The sequence below is a fragment of the Xenopus tropicalis genome, chromosome 1 (genome assembly GCF_000004195.4).
Source record: "Xenopus tropicalis strain Nigerian chromosome 1, UCB_Xtro_10.0, whole genome shotgun sequence".
In the NCBI taxonomy this organism is placed as follows: Eukaryota; Metazoa; Chordata; class Amphibia; order Anura; family Pipidae; genus Xenopus; species Xenopus tropicalis.
This window is the reverse complement of record NC_030677.2, coordinates 19,662,913-19,682,103: the sequence shown is the minus strand read 5'-3', so window position 1 is coordinate 19,682,103 and position 19,191 is coordinate 19,662,913. Positions and strand designations below refer to the sequence as shown.

General features: G+C 44.9%; 1 protein-coding gene across 4 annotated transcripts in view; it reads right to left on the bottom strand.

Annotated features, from left to right (window-relative positions):
• Positions 1 to 517: 517 nt before the first annotated feature.
• Positions 518 to 19,191, bottom strand: part of uvssa (UV stimulated scaffold protein A) — a 39,033-nt gene continuing 20,359 nt past the window's right edge. For 3 of the 4 annotated variants that reach the window (XM_012953068.3, XM_012953143.3, XM_012953109.3), the window contains exons 10-15: positions 13,451 to 13,628; positions 12,910 to 13,038; positions 6,700 to 6,883; positions 5,571 to 5,682; positions 4,288 to 4,480; positions 518 to 2,419 (exon numbers count right to left, since the gene is read on the bottom strand). In XM_012953068.3, coding sequence (XP_012808522.2) covers positions 2,326 to 2,419; positions 4,288 to 4,480; positions 5,571 to 5,682; positions 6,700 to 6,883; positions 12,910 to 13,038; positions 13,451 to 13,628 — 890 coding nt within the window. In that variant the 3' untranslated portion in view covers positions 518 to 2,325. 4 annotated transcript variants of the gene reach the window in all.

Here is a 19,191-nt window from a genome sequence, read left to right as displayed (position 1 = left end):
ATCCTATCTGATCCCCCCCCCATTGTAAGCAGCAGTCCTGCCCTGCTTTATGGCTGAGATTCTAGCTATCTGTATAACAGAGTATTCTGTCACAGTGGCACAGATCCTATCTGATTCCCCCATTGTAAGCAGCAGTCCTGCCCTGCTTTATGGCTGAGATTCTAGCTATCTGTATAACAGAGCATTCTGTCACAGTGGCACAGATCCTATCTGATTCCCCCATTGTAAGCAGCAGTCCTGCCCTGCTTTATGGCTGAGATTCTAGCTATCTGTATAACAGAGTATTCTGTCACAGTGGCACAGATCCTATCTGATCCCGCCCCATTGTAAGCAGCAGTCCTGCCCTGCTTTATGGCTGAGATTCTAGCACAGATCCTATCTGATCCCCCCATTGTAAGAAATCAAATAGATGTGTTTATCTTGGTAGCTAAATGTTCGGTGGCCGTTCCAGTGACATCACAGCGTATGACATTTAGGGACAGCATGACTGCTTAAAAAAAAAAAAAAACAACTTTCATTTCCTTAGAAATTTGACAAAATTTATTTAACATTAAAAAGTTACTAAAGTATTAAAAAATGACAGGTTCTGGCAGTAAATATGTCCCTTTAATGAAACAGAGAGAGTGAAGCAGAAATGATCCGGCACAGCTGCAGCCTCTAGAGCAGTTTGGGCTTATTCACCCCTCCACAGCCCAATGTGTTATATGGCTCCCAATAAGGCTCAACTACGGCCATAGGAAGCCACTACTGATACCCCACTAGCCACTGGGCTTCCTCTGGTGTAGGTACATCTCTAGCTACCGCAACTCACGGTTCTGCCACAAACTCACCATACGGCTGGACCATTTGGTTCGCCCGGAACCGTGGATTCGTCCGAAACCGAATCCTTCAAAAAAAAAAAAAAAAAAAAAAAAGACTGGATTCGGCCCAAATCCCAAACTGAATCCGGCGCATCCCTAGTTTACATAGCAAATAATTCACTCTGCCATTTAAACCAACAAGCAGCGCAGCAGTAAAGTGTGAGTGAAGTTTATCAGAGCACAGGTCACATGGCTGTGGCACCCTGGGAAATGAAGAATATGGCTAGCCCCATGGGAAAAACAGATTACAATGCAGGATTCTGCTGGAGAAGCTCTATTAACTGATGATACAGATACTGCCCAACCATCCGGGCATGTACAGCCATTAGGGGGCGCATTGCACTAATAAACATGTTATTCTGTTTGATCTGCCCTGATGGAACATTTCCCATCAATTGGCTAAAAGAAAGTGAAGAGGAGCCACAGGCAGGCTGAATGACCGTAGCAGTAACAAGTTGGCCTACGTGTATTTGGCGCTACGTACGGTATCTACCTATCCAGTGTGCGGGCCAGTGGGGCTCAGTATCTTGGCCACCTTTAGAAATGACAGAAGCTGGGGGCTTCCCTAAGAAAGGAACGGCTTTCCCCACTCACTGCTGATGATTCCCTGCGCAGAGAATGAAACAGAATAACAAAGGAGAGTGAATGGAAACAACAAGCAGCAAAACTTTCCCTGAGAGGAACAAGGGGGACAAAATAAAGAGGCCACAAGTAACATCACTCTATATATCAACACACACACACACACATATATATATACACACACACACACACATATATACATACATATACACCATACATCCCTATCAATCGACATATATCAACCAGCAGTACATGAATAAACCCACAGAACACTGGGAGTTGAATTAACACTGAATATCCGTGTTATTGTATTGGCTGAAAGGGTAAGTTGTCCCACCATTTGCTATTAAAAGATATACAAAGATATGGAATTATGTTTATCCTTTATGTACACAGTACCGACATATTGCTGGCTTACAAGAGCTTACAATCTAATTTCCCAGTCGCTCAATTTCATTAGGGAGGAAACCTGAGTACCTGTCGGGGCACGGGCAGATACGGATCAGGAACGCTGGAGAAACCATGTGAGCCACGTATGTGGTCCTTGTTAAAAAGATCTGCTCAGGCCCCAATCTGATTGGATGGTTGACCCAGGGGTTTGTGGGATATGCCTGGTTAGGCAAAGATCCATTCATTTAATGATCTCCCTGTCAGAGTTGGCCGAGCTGTGGCCCCTTAGCTGGATCTCCCTGATGCAGGGCCCCTGACTCTGGGCACATAAAACACTATGGACACACACACACACGCACACACACACACAAATAAGTTAAGAAATTATCATTAGGAAAAAACGCACTTATAGTACAACAATTTTTCTTCAAAGGTCCTTGGAAGAAGTGTTCCATGGAGAGGCCGGCGGAATGCTTTATGTTCCCCTTGCTTTTTAATTTAATGCGTAATTAAACTGGTTTGCAAACTTCTCGTGTCGCCTCTTATCCGCTTGGTTCATTGCACTTATCACGCGTTTCACGGATCCTCTGTAAGGAAAAGGGGGGGGAGAGGAAAAACGTTAGCTGGAAATCCAAACAGCCACGAGCTCTGCGTGTCCCTTCCTGAGTGGCGCTGGGGCGTTATGGATACGCTTAAAAGGGCAGTATCATTAATTACCGGTGGCGCCTCCTAACGCTGCGCTGATGAGGCAGAACAAATGAGACGTGTTGGCTAAATTAAGTAGCGCAATACAAATAGTCCAAGAGTCCAACAAGGTTTTAATAAGAGGAGTAAATAAATGGAAGGCTCGGGCTAATGTGCCCCTCTGCCATTATATCTATCAGCGACCTTACTGGGGACACTCGCCCCAACGTCCGGCACAACCAGCACGGCTTCCCCGGCAGCCATGGTGCCCAACATGGGCTTAATGTTACCCATACATGTAAAGCTTATTTATATGGCCCCCCATGAACACAAACAGCCAGTAGCAACATTCTGGCCCCTTGTGTGAGCAATATTATATGTTACTCTGTAATAAGCAGTTCTTATATATAGATAAAAGGAATAATTAATGTGCTAATTAGTCAGTTCATTGGGGGCATTTGTTTCTAGGTTTTAGGTTTCTAGGCAGGTTTTGCACAAGTATATAAATTGCATAACAGTGTGTTACGTTATTTACGTAACTTACGCAACAAGGTCAGGCCCCCCTTTTGGAAGATTTCATAGGGCCCGGCACAACTGTGCCCCCTCTCCACCCCGATGGCAGCCCAGGTCTGGCCAACCCTCATGGAGTGTCTGGCTACTAGTGAATGGTGAACAGCTCTAAATAGCAGAACTGGGTGCAGGGCTATATATAAGCATGTGATCCGCCCTCTGGCCAATCATAAGAACAAGAACAGAACTTTAGGAGGAGGCACATTCTGACACACAATCCTGGAATCTCACTGGATGTCAGTCAGTCTGTCCATACAGAAATCTCATTTGCTGGTGTGGGGACCAATCTTTGGTCAGCTGACCCATTAACAAGGCTGTATATAGTCCAAAAAATATTCTGATGGATTTTTTTGTATCAAAATTATAAGAACATTCTCTTTACTATATCAATATTTCGATACCACAGAGGGGTGTCTTCCTTAGAACAATATACAGCCTTACTTCCACACAACGGTATCATGGGGAACATGTAGACACTCTCCCCAAATCTTGCCATATTTGCCCTTCAGGCTGAGCCCCCATCTGCCACTGCCCAGGCCCCACCCTTCAGTCTGGGAATTATCGCTCTACGACATGAGCTAAGCAAAGTGATTTGCCAGCCGTTCAGCCTGAAGTCCTATTGGTCAGATACAAAGGAATGGGCCTAGATATGGCAGCCTTTAGTAAATAAAACTTTTCTCCTTCAATGGAAGAAAAAGAAGCAGAAATGTGCCGTTCTATTATCCCTAGCAGTGGTTTTATGCCCCAAACCCCGCCCCGCTGCTTATAAATAAATGGCACGAGGTGGAATGTTTTGCTGCTTTTTGTATCATTTTTATTATTTCATGGGACTCCAGCACTTCTGCAGCATCAGGCCTAGTGCATAAACATGGCTGCACATAACAGCAGTACCAAACAGCCCTCCAATTTCAACTAAAATTCATATTATGGAGCATTTGTACTGGACGCACTTTAAAACAAAAAAAATATTTTCTAATGGGCTGCGGACTGCATACACTTCCTGCGAAACGCGTCAGTTTTCTGCAGAATAAGTCATGTTGATGTGAGAGCCCCTATGGCCGCGGAGAAGGCTTGCCTGCTTATCTGTTAGTAAGGGAACCAATCGTTACTCACATTAATAGACCTGTGATTATTGGCCACATGTAATTCCAGCTCTGATACAATTAACAGCAAAATACAGAAAAATCATAAAGGAACTTACGTGTTGAACACTTTCTTCTCAAGCCGCGAGCGGGAGGTGTTGGCTTTCTGCTTCAGATCTGTCAGGTTTGGGTACTTTTTCTTTAAATTTCTCTTAACACCTTTCCCTTTCCCTTTGACGGGGCACTTGGATGAGCCGAGATCCACCCCTGTAGCCTGCTCGATCTCTCTCATCAGCTCTGGGTCCCTCCAGTCTGAAAGAAACAAATATATATTTATTGTCTAGATTCATTCAATGTCAGCACGTAACGAGCAGCCAATGAGAGAACTGGAAGCACCTAACGAGCAGCCAATGAGAGAACTGGAAGCACGTAACGAGCAGCCAGTGAGAGAACTGGAAATCGGACGCATTAGTGCTCAAACTGAGGCACTTTCAGCCATTCTGCACAATGGTAGCATGGAAGGCAGTTGAACCATTCTGTCTCTGGTGGAGAATGCACCTTTGTGTCCATATTACAAACGGTCTAAACTTTAATAACCTACCTTAGTAGATATCTCTTTATATCTTGGCATTATTGTGAATAGCATGAAATGTGACTGGTTTAGAGACCTGTGTATAAATATGGAGCCATGGAGCTTACTGACCTCACCTAGTTGACTTATGGAGACAATGCATGGCAGTGTCCAAATCTGCTATCTAGGTGGAATGTACAGAAGTGATGAGTGGCTAAACCCCGCCGAATAAAGAGCTTACTCTGCAATAATAAGAGGCGTAACCGTTTAGGAACCTGTAGAAATGGCTAAACCCGTGGAATGGAAATACACAATCTATTATAGCAGTGTGAGTTGGAGTAAAACGAAGGAGCAATTTAAAAGCCTTTGAGAGAAATCAATAGATTTCTGAGCAGGAGAAGCTTTTTGGTGCTGCCGAGACCCTGAAGCTTTTCCTTTATTGTCGGAGAGTTTAGCGGCAGGGAAAAGAAAATTGCCAACTGTTGGAAGGCAGGTGAGAATCAATGTGGCAGTTATTAAAAAGATGCTATTTCACAAGCGGCTGCCCAGGGACCTGCCCCTCCTGGACTGGCCTTGTCCCTGAGCAGTCACAAGCTACCGTGGCCTGAAAGGCTCAAAGCCCCAAGGTGCCTGCATATAACACTGGCTTTGCTTTAGTGTATGGGCAAATGGGAATGCTGAACAGAGCCTATTGGGGGGGGATCAGAGCAACTTCAGGGATCAACAACTCCCAACAACTACAATATCCAGTCTTGATACAGTTCTTTTCTATTACACAGGGAACGTTTATGAATGAACATGGAGAGACCAGTCTGAGGTCCCGTAACGAACCTTGTTCCTCGCCTTGTTTCTCAAACTTCTCCCTGGCTTCTCTGGCTCGATCCTCTGCGTTTATAGGGACTCCAATGGCATCCCGAGGAACGATCTTTCCGTGGAACGGGCACTGGGTTGGGAATGTCAAAAAAGAAACAGGTCAATTCCCAGTTTATATGATTTCCTACTAGCTGCCTAGAACATTAGTCACTGTTTCGGTGTGTGGCACACAGGCCCGGACTGGCAATCTGCGGGTTCCGGCAAATGCCAGAGGGGCTGCTGTAAGATGCCATAGTCACTCACTATTTATTGGGCTGGGGGCTGTTTGGGCCTTTCTGTACATGAAATACCAGGGCCTATTTTGACTCCCAGTCCAGGAATGATGGCACAAGTAGCAGGGTTTGGGTGTTTTCCCTGCTTTAAAGGGGATGTTCAACTTTGAGTTAAGTTTTAGTTTGATTTAGAGAGTAATATTTCGAAACAATCTGCAATTGAATATTTTATTTGCAGTTGTTTAGTTATTTCACTTTTTGCTCAGCAGCTCTGCAGTTTGGAGTTTCGGCAGCTATCTGGTTGCATCTGAAATCTGCAAAGACTTAAGGTCCCCATACACATTGAGATTCGCTCGCTTGGTGAGATCGCCAAGTTGGTGGATCTACACCCGATATCCCCACCAACGGGTGGGCGATATCGGGGAGCGTGTATGCTATAATTTCATAGTTTGGCCCTGGGGCAAAATGATTGCATTATATTGGCAGCAATGGGGCAGTCGGTTTGGGGACCGAATCAACGAGCCGATGTGGTCCCCTATCCAACTGAATTTTCTAACCTGGCCGATCCATATCTGCCCAATTTCAGGCCAGATATCAGTGGGGCAGGCCCCTCATTTCTGCCCCTACATGGGCCGATAAGCTGCCGAATCTGTCCAAGGGTTATCGGCAGCTACAATCAGCCCGTGTATGAGGGCCTTTAGAAGAAAAAGACAAATAGATCAAAATAGATTAAAAGAAATAATGAAGACCAACTGAAAAGTTGCTTAGAATTGGCCATTCTATGAAATACTAAAAGTTAACTTAAAGGTAAACCTTTAAAGCAGCATCAGAACCGCCAGAAGCAGCCCATGTCCGGCCCAGCACATGATGCGCACCTTGTACCTGTCCTGCCGCTCACACAGGCTCCCATTAGGCATTGGGGCAAGGCACTTGTGTTTCACAGGTTCAAATTTCCCAGGGAGTGTCACGTAACGAGTTTTCACCAAGGCTTCTAATTCCTTGCTTTCAACCTCTTCGTCCACTTCATTCGGTGCCCAGAACCGGTGCAGAGAGCTGAACCTGAATATACAGAGGGAACAGATACACGATGTTTATGTTTTGTATCAGAACCTCACAGTGAATAGTGATTACAATTTAGTACCAGAGCTGAGCAATCACCACCATTAATGCACTTAAATGGGGGGTTTTGGGAACCCAACATACTTTGGGGTCCAACAATTCTTAAGCTACTATTAAAGGGATACTGTCATGATTATTATGGGGTACTTTTTATTTCTAAATGACACTGTTTACATAGCAAAAAATTCCATCTACCGTTTAAACTTTTATTCTTGAACAAACAAATGTATTTGTAGCTGTAATATTGGTGTGTAGGTGCCATCTCAGTGCATTGTGCCTGAGTCTGAGCTTTCAGCCAGCGCTACACATTAGAACTGCTTTCAGCTAACCTATTGTTTCTCCTACTCCCATGTAACTGGAGGAGTCCCAAGCCGGACTTGGATTTCTTACTATTGAGTGCTATTCTGATACCTACTGGGAGCTGCTATCTTGCTCCCTTCCCATTGTTCTGCTGATCGGCTGCTGGGGGGGGGGGGGGGGGGGGGGGGGGATATCACTCCAACTTGCAGCGCAGCAGTAAAGTGTGCCTGAGTCTGAGCTTTCAGAAGGAGCCAGCGCTACACATTAGAACTGCTTTCAGCTAACCTATTGTTTCTCCTACTCCCATGTAACTGGAGGAGTCCCACGCCGGACTTGGATTTCTTACTATTGAGTGCTATTCTGATACCTACTGGGAGCTGCTATCTTGCTCCCTTCCCATTGTTCTGCTGATCGGCTGCTGGGGGGGGGTGAAATATCACTTCAACTTGCAGCGCAGCAGTAAAGTGTGACTGAAGTTTGATCAGAGCACAGATCACATGGCTGTGGCACCCTGGGAAATGAAGAATATGGCTAGCCCCATGGAAAAGCTGATTCGATGCAGGATTCTGCTGGAGAAGCTCTATTAACTGATGGGTTAATTTTTTTCCCATGACACTATTCCTTTAAGATACTTCTGCCCTTGGAACAGCTCGGTAGTGATAAAACCCAGAATGGTTCCATCAAGTCTGCCCTGCCCTTACCTGAAATATGTAGCTTAAACTTTCTCTTGGCCAGAAAGCAATTAAATGACACAACTAAGGGGTCAATAGAGTATTGGCTGAGATAACCTCACTGTGCCGGACAGGAGTAGAACACACAACAGTTAAGCCCTTGATCAATATATGTTTGAATCCCTGGCAGGGGGAAAGTTGAACAGTAGATGGAGGGAACAGGGTGGGAGAGAGATGCAGCATGGGAATTCTATAAGGCACCCAGTGTAAAAATGAAGTTTTAAGTCCCCTTGGCCTTACATGACCTGTAAAGAGGCGCAACTCCTGTGTCTTTGTGCCTTCATACATGTATCATTACAGTAAGAACTATATCAGTTGTTCTACACGTGTTATCCACTGTGCTCTGAATAACTCAGCCTGCAGCCTCGTGCCTTTATATGGGCACAGAACCCCTCAGTGACTGCTAATATCCTTATCATTTATAGTAGGGGGTACATTATCCCTTATAATACATGAGTGATACTCAGAGTTCCCTGTATAACTCAGCCTGCAGCCTTGTGCCTTTATATGGGCACAGAACCCCTCAGTGACTGCTAATATCCTTATCATTTACAGTAGGGGGTACATTATCCCTTATAATACATGAGTGATACTCAGAGTTCCCTGTATAACTCAGCCTGCAGCCTCGTGCCTTTATATGGGCACAGAACCCCTCAGTGACTGCTAATATCCTTATCATTTACAGTAGGGGGTACATTATCCCTTATAATACATGAGTGATACTCAGAGTTCCCTGTATAACTCAGCCTGCAGCCTCGTGCCTTTATATGGGCACAGAACCCCTCAGTGACTTCTAATATCCTTATCATTTACAGTAGGGGGTACATTATCCCTTATAATACATGAGTGATACTCAAGAGTTCCCTAACAATTATTAAACATAACGTGTGCTTTCATCAACATTTTCCCCCTGAGGGGCCCCCGGGGGTACTGGGGGCCCAAGCCAATTACTTACACACCCTACCAAGCACACATAAATACAAAGGGCTGAAGTATAAATGCACCGGCAGTGACTTTTCCAAGAAAAAGGCCTATTGTGCTGCATTTGGGAGCGTTTAAGCAGTACATAAAAAGCGGGAGGTGAGCGCCCTCTAAGAAACCCTTTTATAGTTTGTGCATCTCCCCGAGCCATAAACTGGTGGCCCTGTGACTGTGCGCGAGTAAATTATCTTCGTTAGCTTGGCATATCTCTAGTAATGAGCTGTGTGGTTCAGAGGTATGCCCTCTATTTTATGGGCGAGCATAAAAGCAACGCAGTACAGCAGGAGGCAGACAGGCCATGAAATATGCTTTTGATTTCACCTGTGACTTGAATCTCCCGGCTGTAAATTAAAGCGCCTGAGTTCGGACAACTTGCAAGTGAGCGACGGCGGCTTTCTGCCCATTGGCCCCAGCGTAAAGGCCCGCCATACCTTTGTATTACACTGGCTATAGGAATGCTATGACAGTGTCGCCAAGTCAAGAAGGGGCTGGATGGCTTTTTATCAAGTGAGGGAATACAGGGGATAGCTCTCAGTACAAGTGAGGGAATACAGGGGTAGGGGGGATAGCTCTCAGTACAAGTGAGGGAATACAGGGGTAGGGGAGATAGCTCTCAGTACAAGTGAGGGAATACAGGGGTAGGGGAGATAGCTCTCAGTACAAGTGAGGGAATACAGGGGATAGCTCTCAGTACAAGTGAGGGAATACAGGGGATAGCTCTCAGTACAAGTGAGGGAATACAGGGGTAGGGGGGATAGCTCTCAGTACAAGTGAGGGAATACAGGGGATAGCTCTCAGTACAAGTGAGGGAATACAGGGGATAGCTCTCAGTACAAGTGAGGGAATACAGGGGTAGGGGGGATAGCTCTCAGTACAAGTGAGGGAATACAGGGGATAGCTCTCAGTACAAGTGAGGGAATACAGGGGTAGGGGAGATAGCTCTCAGTACAAGTGAGGGAATACAGGGGATAGCTCTCAGTACAAGTGAGGGAATACAGGGGTAGGGGGGATAGCTCTCAGTACAAGTGAGGGAATACAGGGGTAGGGGGGATAGCTCTCAGTACAAGTAAGGGAATACAGGGTTATGGGGAGATAGCTCTTAGTACAAGTGAGGGAATACAGGGTTATGGGGAGATAGCTCTCAGTACAAGTGAGGGAATACAGGGGTAGGGAGATAGCTCTCAGTACAAGTGAGGGAATACAGGGGTAGGGAGATAGCTCTCAGTACAAGTGAGGGAATACAGGGGTAGGGGGGATAGCTCTCAGTACAAGTGAGGGAATACAGGGGTAGGGGGGATAGCTCTCAGTACAAGTGAGGGAATACAGGGGTAGGGGGGATAGCTCTCAGTACAAGTGAGGGAATACAGGGGTAGGGGGGATAGCTCTCAGTACAAGTGAGGGAATACAGGGGTGGGGGAGATAGCTCTCAGTACAAGTGAGGGAATACAGGGGTAGGGGGGATAGCTCTCAGTACAAGTGAGGGAATACAGGGGTAGGGGGGATAGCTCTCAGTACAAGTGAGGGAATACAGGGGTGGGGGAGATAGCTCTCAGTACAAGTGAGGGAATACAGCGGTATGGGAGATAGCTCTCAGTACAAGTGAGGGAATACAGCGGTATGGGAGATAGCTCTCAGTACAAGTGAGGGAATACAGGGGTAGGGGGGATAGCTCTCAGTACAAGTGAGGGAATACAGGGGTAGGGGGGATCGCTCTCAGTACAAGTGAGGGAATACAGGGGTATGGGAGACAGCTCTCAGTACAAGTGAGGGAATACAGGGGTAGGGGAGATAGCTCTCGGTACAAGTGAGGGAATACAGGGTTAGGGGAGATAGCTCTCAGTACAAGTGAGGGAATACAGGGGTAGGGGAGATAGCTCTCAGTACAAGTGAGGGAATACAGGGGTAGGGGAGATAGCTCTCAGTACAAGTGAGGGAATACAGGGGTAGGGGAGATAGCTCTCAGTACAAGTGAGGGAATACAGGGGTAGGGGGGATAGCTCTCAGTACAAGTGAGGGAATACAGGGGTAGGGGTAATAGCTCTCAGTACAAGTGAGGGAATACAGGGGTATGGGAGATAGCTCTCAGTACAAGTGAGGGAATACAGGGGTAGGGGGGATAGCTCTCAGTACAAGTGAGGGAATACAGGGTTATGGGGAGATAGCTCTCAGTACAAGTGAGGGAATACAGGGGTAGGGGGGATAGCTCTCAGTACAAGTGAGGGAATACAGGGGTAGGGGAGATAGCTCTCAGTACAAGTGAGGGAATACAGGGGTATGGGAGATAGCTCTCAGTACAAGTGAGGGAATACAGGGGTAGGGGAGATAGCTCTGGGTACAAGTGAGGGAATACAGGGGTATGGGAGACAGCTCTCAGTACAATTACATTCAGGGACTTGGAGTCAGTTGCCCCCCTCTGAGGCAAATTAGAGAGGCTTCAGAATGGTTTTTTGCCTTCCTCTGGATCAACTGACAGTTAGGCAGGTTATATATAGGCATTATGGTTGAATGCTGGACAGGAATTTGAAAAGAGGGGTTCCAAGCCATGCAGGAAGGCTAGGGAAACACCTAGACTGGGATTCAAAATAGGCCCTGGCATTACAAGTACACAGAGGCCCAAACAGCCCCCCAGCAGCCCAATAAATAGTGACTGTCTATGGCATCTTACAGCAGCCCCTCTGGTATTTGCCAGAACCCAGAGATTGCCAGTCCGGGCCTGGTTGGGGCCCTATGGAAGAATTATATAAATCAGGCATTCCAGGCACTGGGATTATTAATTTAGCAATAGCTGGGGGGCTGCAGGATGGGAAACACTGATATAAAGTGCTGAGCTACTGCCACCAACTTGTGCCGCAGTTGACACCCTACTGTCACTATTTTGTGCTGCCGTCACCATGTTGCCCCGCGGTTGCCATCTTGCCCAATCATATCTGCTATCCCCAAATCTTTCTACCAACAACTGCTCTGTGGTGCTTTATGTGCAGGCATCACGGAATACTAAATTATTTTACTTGTTTGTTCGGCTGCTCTCCAAATTTGTAATGGTTATTTGTTTATATAATTGCTATTACAAGCAGTGTTTGCCAGTCCTTTTCTATTCTCTGCCCTGGTGGCTCTGACTGTTGAAACAATGTAACACAAGGCAGCTGCCTGACAGACCTGACTCGCTGGAGGAGACTGGCCTTTGCAAAATTGTTTAAAAAAGTAACAACCAGGAGTTCAGTGAATGCTGCTTTCGATAGCAATTACACTTACAAATAACTTTTAAAGCACTGAAAATTGTTAATAAATTCATATTGGAAACTTGCTTAGAATTAGATTTTCTTTTATTAGGCAAAAACGTATTTTTGGGGTTGACGTGTTCTTTAATGTGCAGTTAAATCGGTGACAGGCTCAGACCAAGGGAAGGGAGAGAATAAAAGCTCTAGGAGAACATGTGGATATTGTGCCGTGCCACCCAGTCCCTACCGAGATCCATGCACACCGAGCAACAGGAGGAGGAGGGTACCACTATCTAGGGACAGTGGAGTCGGAGCTGGTTTCAAGGTAACCAATGAGAGCACTGAAGGCAACAGTGGGAGGGAAAGATACACCTGTTCTAGATGGAAATGAGTCTCTAATGCCCATGAAGTGAATCATGAGTGGCGGCTGGGTGTCATGCCTCGCACCCCCCCACGATCATAATAATCTCTGGCCACCAACGTTCATAACCGTTAATAGCAGCAGCGATTATGGGTGCAATGTGACCTTGTCTCCTCTCAGCCTCTGTTAAAGGGGAACAGTGACATCAAATCCTCCTCACATGGAACCCCAAACCCAGCCCCCTGGCCTGAGCCAGACACAAACATTGTGCAGAGTTCATTCCGGGCTACAGTTCCACTGCTGCCGGGGCTGGGAATGGTTGCGCTGCTCATCTCCCAAATCCCCTCGTATTAGCAAGAAAAACATTTTACTCACTTAAGCATTTTGCCAGCTGAGGGCTGTTCCTCTCCCCAGTGATGCAGATCTAGGCCACACGGTGCAACAGGTGCTTGGGATAGGTCCGTCTCTCGCTTTGGGCACTTACTCTTGGGTTCTCCTGCATTTCTGTAGCAAAGAGAAAGTCATTCGCCTGTACAGTATTGCTGTCATTACACATTAATGGGGACATTAGACATTAAAGGGGAAGGGAAGTTACAATCACTGAAGGGTGCCCAAATCTTAGCTACCTTCCAGTGATTGTAATCACTTACCTGAAACCCCCGGCCGGGCCCCCGCCCCTGCCCAACATTTGGCACCCCCTAGTGATTTAGCCTTTCCTTCTCCATTAAGATTGGATTTTAGGATACAAGATAATGCTTTGTTTAGACCAAACATAGCTAATATTATATGTACTATATATATTTATATATAATATATTATAGGGTTTTTGACTCTGCAATCACCTTTTTTGAGGCAAAATAGGTTTCTAAGCTGAATTGTGCTGTAAGGGAGAATCAATATGTAACCCATACCGTACCTGGAGCTTCCAGGCAAGGCTTTTGCCATCTTGTCCTTCATGGTTTTCATTGTGGCAGCAGCACAAGTGGGGTTCAACTCATCGTTAATCCTCTTCTGACTTGGAGGAACTTGGGGAACATTGGGCCTCTTCACCTCTGTTTTCTTGCCAGGCTGTTTAGAAGCGGAGGGCTCTAGTCCTGTTAATAAAGAGTAGGGACTTCATTATTGAACGTACAAGCCCTTCGCTCAACATGAAAATGTATGTTCTGTTAATGCTCCATTAAAGAAAAGTTTACTTGGTCAAAAAAGGTTATTTTTCATGGCTTCAGAGTGATGAAGAGGAAGTCATGGGATTTAACTCCTCTCCATTGTTTATCTGTCCAAAAACATTCCCTTTAAACCCCATTGTGGATAGCGCCACCTCTGGCCTCGCCTGTATAAGGCCACTAAATGGGTGGTTTATCTACAGGTTAACTTTTAGTATGTTAACTAAAATTCTTAGCAACATTTCAATTGGTCTCCATTATTTATTTTTTTTTATAGTTTTTGAAAGATGGAGTGTTTCCATATTTCAAATGGGGGTCACTGACCTGGCACCAAAAAAAAGAAAAAGAAAAAAACTATTGCTCTGTGAGGCTACAGTTTTATTGTTTTACTACTTATCTGTTTATTTAGGCCCCCTCCTTTTCATATTCCAGTCTCTCATTTAAACCACTACCTGGTTGCTAAAGTAATTAGGACCTTAGCAACCAGGTAATCGCTGAAATTCCAAACTGGAGAGCTGCTGAACAAAAAATGGTAAATAATTCAAAAACCACAAAATGAAGACCAATTGCAAATTGTCTCAGAACAGCCCTCTCTAAATCAAACTGAAAGCTAATCCAAAAGTGAACTGCCCCTTTAAGAGCAAGGACATATTCAAGTACAAACTGACGTCAGATCTTCATTTATATCTCATTCATATCTCCAGAAAATGTTTAGTGAATATTCTCCCCCTTGTGGGACATAGTTTGCACAACACCCAAATATAAAACAAAGACCAAAAAAAAAAAAAAACCATCCCAAAAAGCTGCGTTATTCCCTGCGCCAGCATTCACATCATTCCCGGGGGCGCGTCCAGGTCCCAAGGAAGGATAAAATGTATTGAGTAGATTCTATAAGGAGATTATTTTTAATGTTCGCCGTTAATCATAACACGGCCAAAAGGATTTTTTTTTTATTTTTTTGATGCCTTAAACGACCAAATGGCACCTATTTGCTGGAGGCAATAAAATGGAGAGTGCGTAGGGAATCAATCGATGCGGGGAAATAGAGAGGCAGGGCTCTCGGCCGGGGAAGATAGGCCACTGAATGCTGACATTATTGATTTTAGCCACAACAGCTGGCCGGGTAATTAAAATGTAAATTTGAGAAAGAGATTATGTCCTGACAGAAATGGTGGGATTAAAATGGGAGATAAAAGCTGCTCCGTGAAAATGAAGTGAAAGGAGATAAAAGGGGACTGGGCAGGGGGCTTATTCCTCCCAGCTGTGTAAGCTCACACCACAATCTAACTGGGGCTTCTCAGCCGCTACACTGGGGCACACACAGGCACGCAGGGATATTATACCCAAACTCTATGCTCTCTAATTAGTTTTTACAGATCAGGCGCTTAATCTACGTTTGCAGCTTTTCTGCTCCGGAATGAAAAACACATCTCTTGTGGAATCTGGGGGGCCTACGTGCAGCGCCCAAGCTCTCCATTAGGCAGCCGCACAGGGTTGCACGCTCGGGGGGTGTTTCATTAAGATTTACTCTTTGTGCAGGGAATTGTGCCTTTACCTTTCTAACGGGGTGTATTTATTAACGCTGGAGACAAACATCACCGGTGATATTGCCCATAGCAACCAATCAGATCTTTGCTTCTATTTTCTAACTTGTAGGTGACCCTTTCAATCTAACTGCTATTTGGTTGCTATGGGGCAACATTACCAGCGACGTTTGCCTTTGGTGTAATGATCTTACGATCTTTCCTTAAGCTGGCCCAGGCTTATATAGATACAGTTGTTTGGAAAGGTTGCAATGGTTTAATGGATTTGGCCACCCAATGGTTGCAGGAAAGATCGTTCATTCCCTTTATTGACATTCACGGCTGAATCGTCAGATATGGAGGTAAAAACAATAGGGATTCTACCCCCATCTGTCGATTCAGCCCTAAACAGATTTTGCCCTTGCCCGATGGATATCGCAAAAGCTTTGGATATCCGTCGTCTCGTTGATCCGCCATACATGCACCGAATTGAGGCTTTGTACAATAATACCGGTGTGTGTATGGCCAGCTTTAGCCAAATCGGCTAATCTGATAATTTGCACCATGGCCAATAAAGATCCCAAATGAAGGCCTAAGAAGAGAAGTCAGAAAAGGTCCACAATAGGCAATTTCTAGCCGGCAATCTATTAGTCAAAATAACCCACACAGGGGCCAATGAGCTGCCAACAGGATCTGTACGGGCTGAGTTGGCAGTTTATATCAGCCTGTGTATGGGCAGCTTTAGACTTTAGTATCTACAGGTGCTTTGTAAAGAAGTTTGCTTGTGCCGCCCACAGGTGAAAGAACGAGTTCTACCCCCATCAGCGCTGGGAAGAAAAGAAAGGGAAGAAGCAGGGCAGTGTAACTAGGCAGAAAGTGAGCCATACACAGGCCAACCTTTTCCACGTCTGCTAACATCCCTTTAGTTTAGACCAGTGATCCCCAACCAGTGGCTCAGGGCAACATGTTGCTCACCAACCCCTTGGATGTTGCTCCCAGTGGCCTCAAAGCAGGTTCTTATTTCTAAACTCCTTGATTGGAGGCAAGTTTTGGTTGCATAAAAACCATGAGTACTGCCATACAAAGCCTCCTGTAGGCTGCCAGCCCATATAGGGGTAACCTATAGTCAATCACGGCCCAAATCTGGTACCCCTAGAACTTTTTGCATGCTTGTGTAGTTGAGAAATTCATGTTCTCAGTTGAATAAAGTGAGATTCATAGACGGAGGCAGCACTTGCCCGCACGGAGAATAATTCCAATGCCCTGTGGCGCTCAGACAATGGTTGGAGATATGCGGGGGCTCAGTAAAATACTTCCCAGTGATGAATTTATGAGTCTATTAGTCGCCGGGCTGTGTAAACAACATTCTTAATCAGTGCCTCCGAAACTTTGCGCCTTCAAAATCCAATTACTTGTTTGTTTTAATCATGTTTCATACCCTTCTAATTACATGGGTAAAATAATCACTTCCCGAGCCCTCGTATGGTACCAAAACGAATGCGCGCACCTCGCTGATTAATGCTGGATTTTAGTTCACATTTCAATTAATGGTAACAGGGAGTTTGATTAAGTTGTATTGCTTATACCCAACGTTATGTACTGAGAAAAGAAAGTGCAACTGATATTCCGAAAGCTCAATAGAATTGTTAAATAAGGAAAAAGTTTATATTGGAGCTTGGAAAGTGTCCAATGAAGGTTCTAGCCACTATTGCCCTTGCCTGGGGAGCCAAGTCCTATCCTGCCTACAGCTGAGATTCTAGAGCCACAGTACTCACAGATCCTATCTAAAACCAACTCTTCCCATCACTATAGGATTGTTAGCGCTAGCAGCTTCCCAGCAGCCTAGAGCACACTGAGCATGTGCAGTGCCACTGGCACACAAAAGATAGCCTAACAAAATCCAAGATAGCAAACTCCTGTGAACAGGTCTGCAGAACCCCTCTGTTGGCACAGCAATTTCATTATGTAACATATAACATTCCCAGCCTTGTATTTTTTAAGCTTGGGGGGGGGGGGGGAGAGGCCGTACAGAGCATGGCCACTGTTTAATTGTTCACCTGGCAGCCCAAACAATTCAGCAGCTGTAGGAGCAGAGCTACTGCAGTGCCGCTACTTGTCCTGCCAGTGCCCTGGCCAACATGGTGCCGCAGTACATTCAATTTTCACACCTCCCCAGTCCACCAAAATCTGTTGTATATGGATACCCATCGTACAAAACAGTTTTATGGCATTTTTGCAATATGCATAATTTTGTTATTAAAAGATATTATGGGTAAGTAATCAATATGAATGCATTTTGTTACAACAGCACCACCTGCAGGTCACTTTCCGAACATGAAGTAGTCAAGGAAGTTGTCAGGAGAAAGAAAGATGGCTGTTTTAATGTACTTCTGGTTAGGCAATACGTGTATCTGAGGTTTCTAATGTTTTTCCTAACCAGAAGAACATCAGATCAGTCAATCAGACAACGTTCTTGACTACAGTACTTTAACACTTACTATCAATTTTACATAAGCTTATTTTAAAGGTTTACTTTTACTATAAGCATTTTGGAGCCCTTTATACTAAGGAGGTAAGTCATTTCTATGAAGGATACAGCTGCAGCCAATGTTCTGCGGCTCTAATGTAGAATTATGGAGTCAAAGGTCAGTTATAAAGATAACGTCGGCTGAAGTTTGTCATTCAGACTCTGTAACAGAGGGGAGGGAAGCGCCTACAGTTTCATATTTCCATTTCTATAGATCACAACCTTTCATACTGTACTTTATCTTGTGATGTGTTTAATCCACTCGCCTGATTTAATCTCTAGAGAGCAAGTCAAACATCCACAGCTTGAGGAGTGCAACCTTGCACATAAGGGGTAGGGAAGGCAACACATTGGGACTGTTGCCCAAAGCAATGTAGGGGGGTGTGAGAGTCAAAAACTATTTTCACGTCTTCAAATACTTGCTATGAACTATAGGGGCTTTGATCTCATGTTGGCCCACAAGGGGACCCTGATCCCTTTGTCTAAAATACTGAGAAAGGCAATAAGACGGCAAGTCTTATATTTGTGCTACCAATACAGCCCATGAACAGCATTGCCAACACACTAAACCTTGGTCATTCCACTCACTGTCACCTGCCCCCATCTCTTCAGGGTAAACAACACACTTTAGGGCATCTAAATTAATTAAGAATATAACCCACTATAAGACTTTCTTTATTTCGGTCTGTATATTATTTTGCAGTTTTTGGTGAGAAAAGCAGGTTTGTGGGCTTCAGATGTCTTCAAAAATCTCTAAAGGGGCAACATACACCAGTGTTTGCTAAGTAAGGACTTTTAATTTACCAAGTTCCTTTGTTCTTCAAAAGCAGTTGTGGAAAAGGGGAGAAATTAACCAACAGTTACTAATAAAGGTCTACTTATCTGTAAATTAAGACTCAGGCAGCTAAAACAATGGGAAGGCAGCAAGATCGCAGCTCCCAGTAGGTATCAGAATAGCACTCAATAGTAAGAAATCCAAGTCCGGCTTGGGACTCCTCCAGTTACATGGGAGTAGGAGAAACAATAGGTTAGCTGAAAGCAGTTCTAATGTGTAGCGCTGGCTGAAAGCTCAGACTCAGGCACAATGCACTGAGATGGCACCTACACACCAATATTACAGCTACAAATACATTTGTTGGTTCAAGAATAAAATTTGAAATTGTAGTGTGAATTATTTGCTATGTAAATAGTGTCATTTAGAAATAAAATGTACACCATAAAATCAAGACAGAATTCCATTACAGACATCTTACATAGACCTGCACACTATAGTGTTTAGCACAAGTCCTAAGACAGACTTAGGCCAGTAACATGGTCAGATATTGGGAAAACCCTTGGGATTCCTGAATGTAAGAAAAAGTTCAAACCAAAGGTGCACCAAGACTGTCAGCCAATCGGCTTTTAGCCCAATGGAATTTGGATGAATAAATTGTTTTGTTCTGAC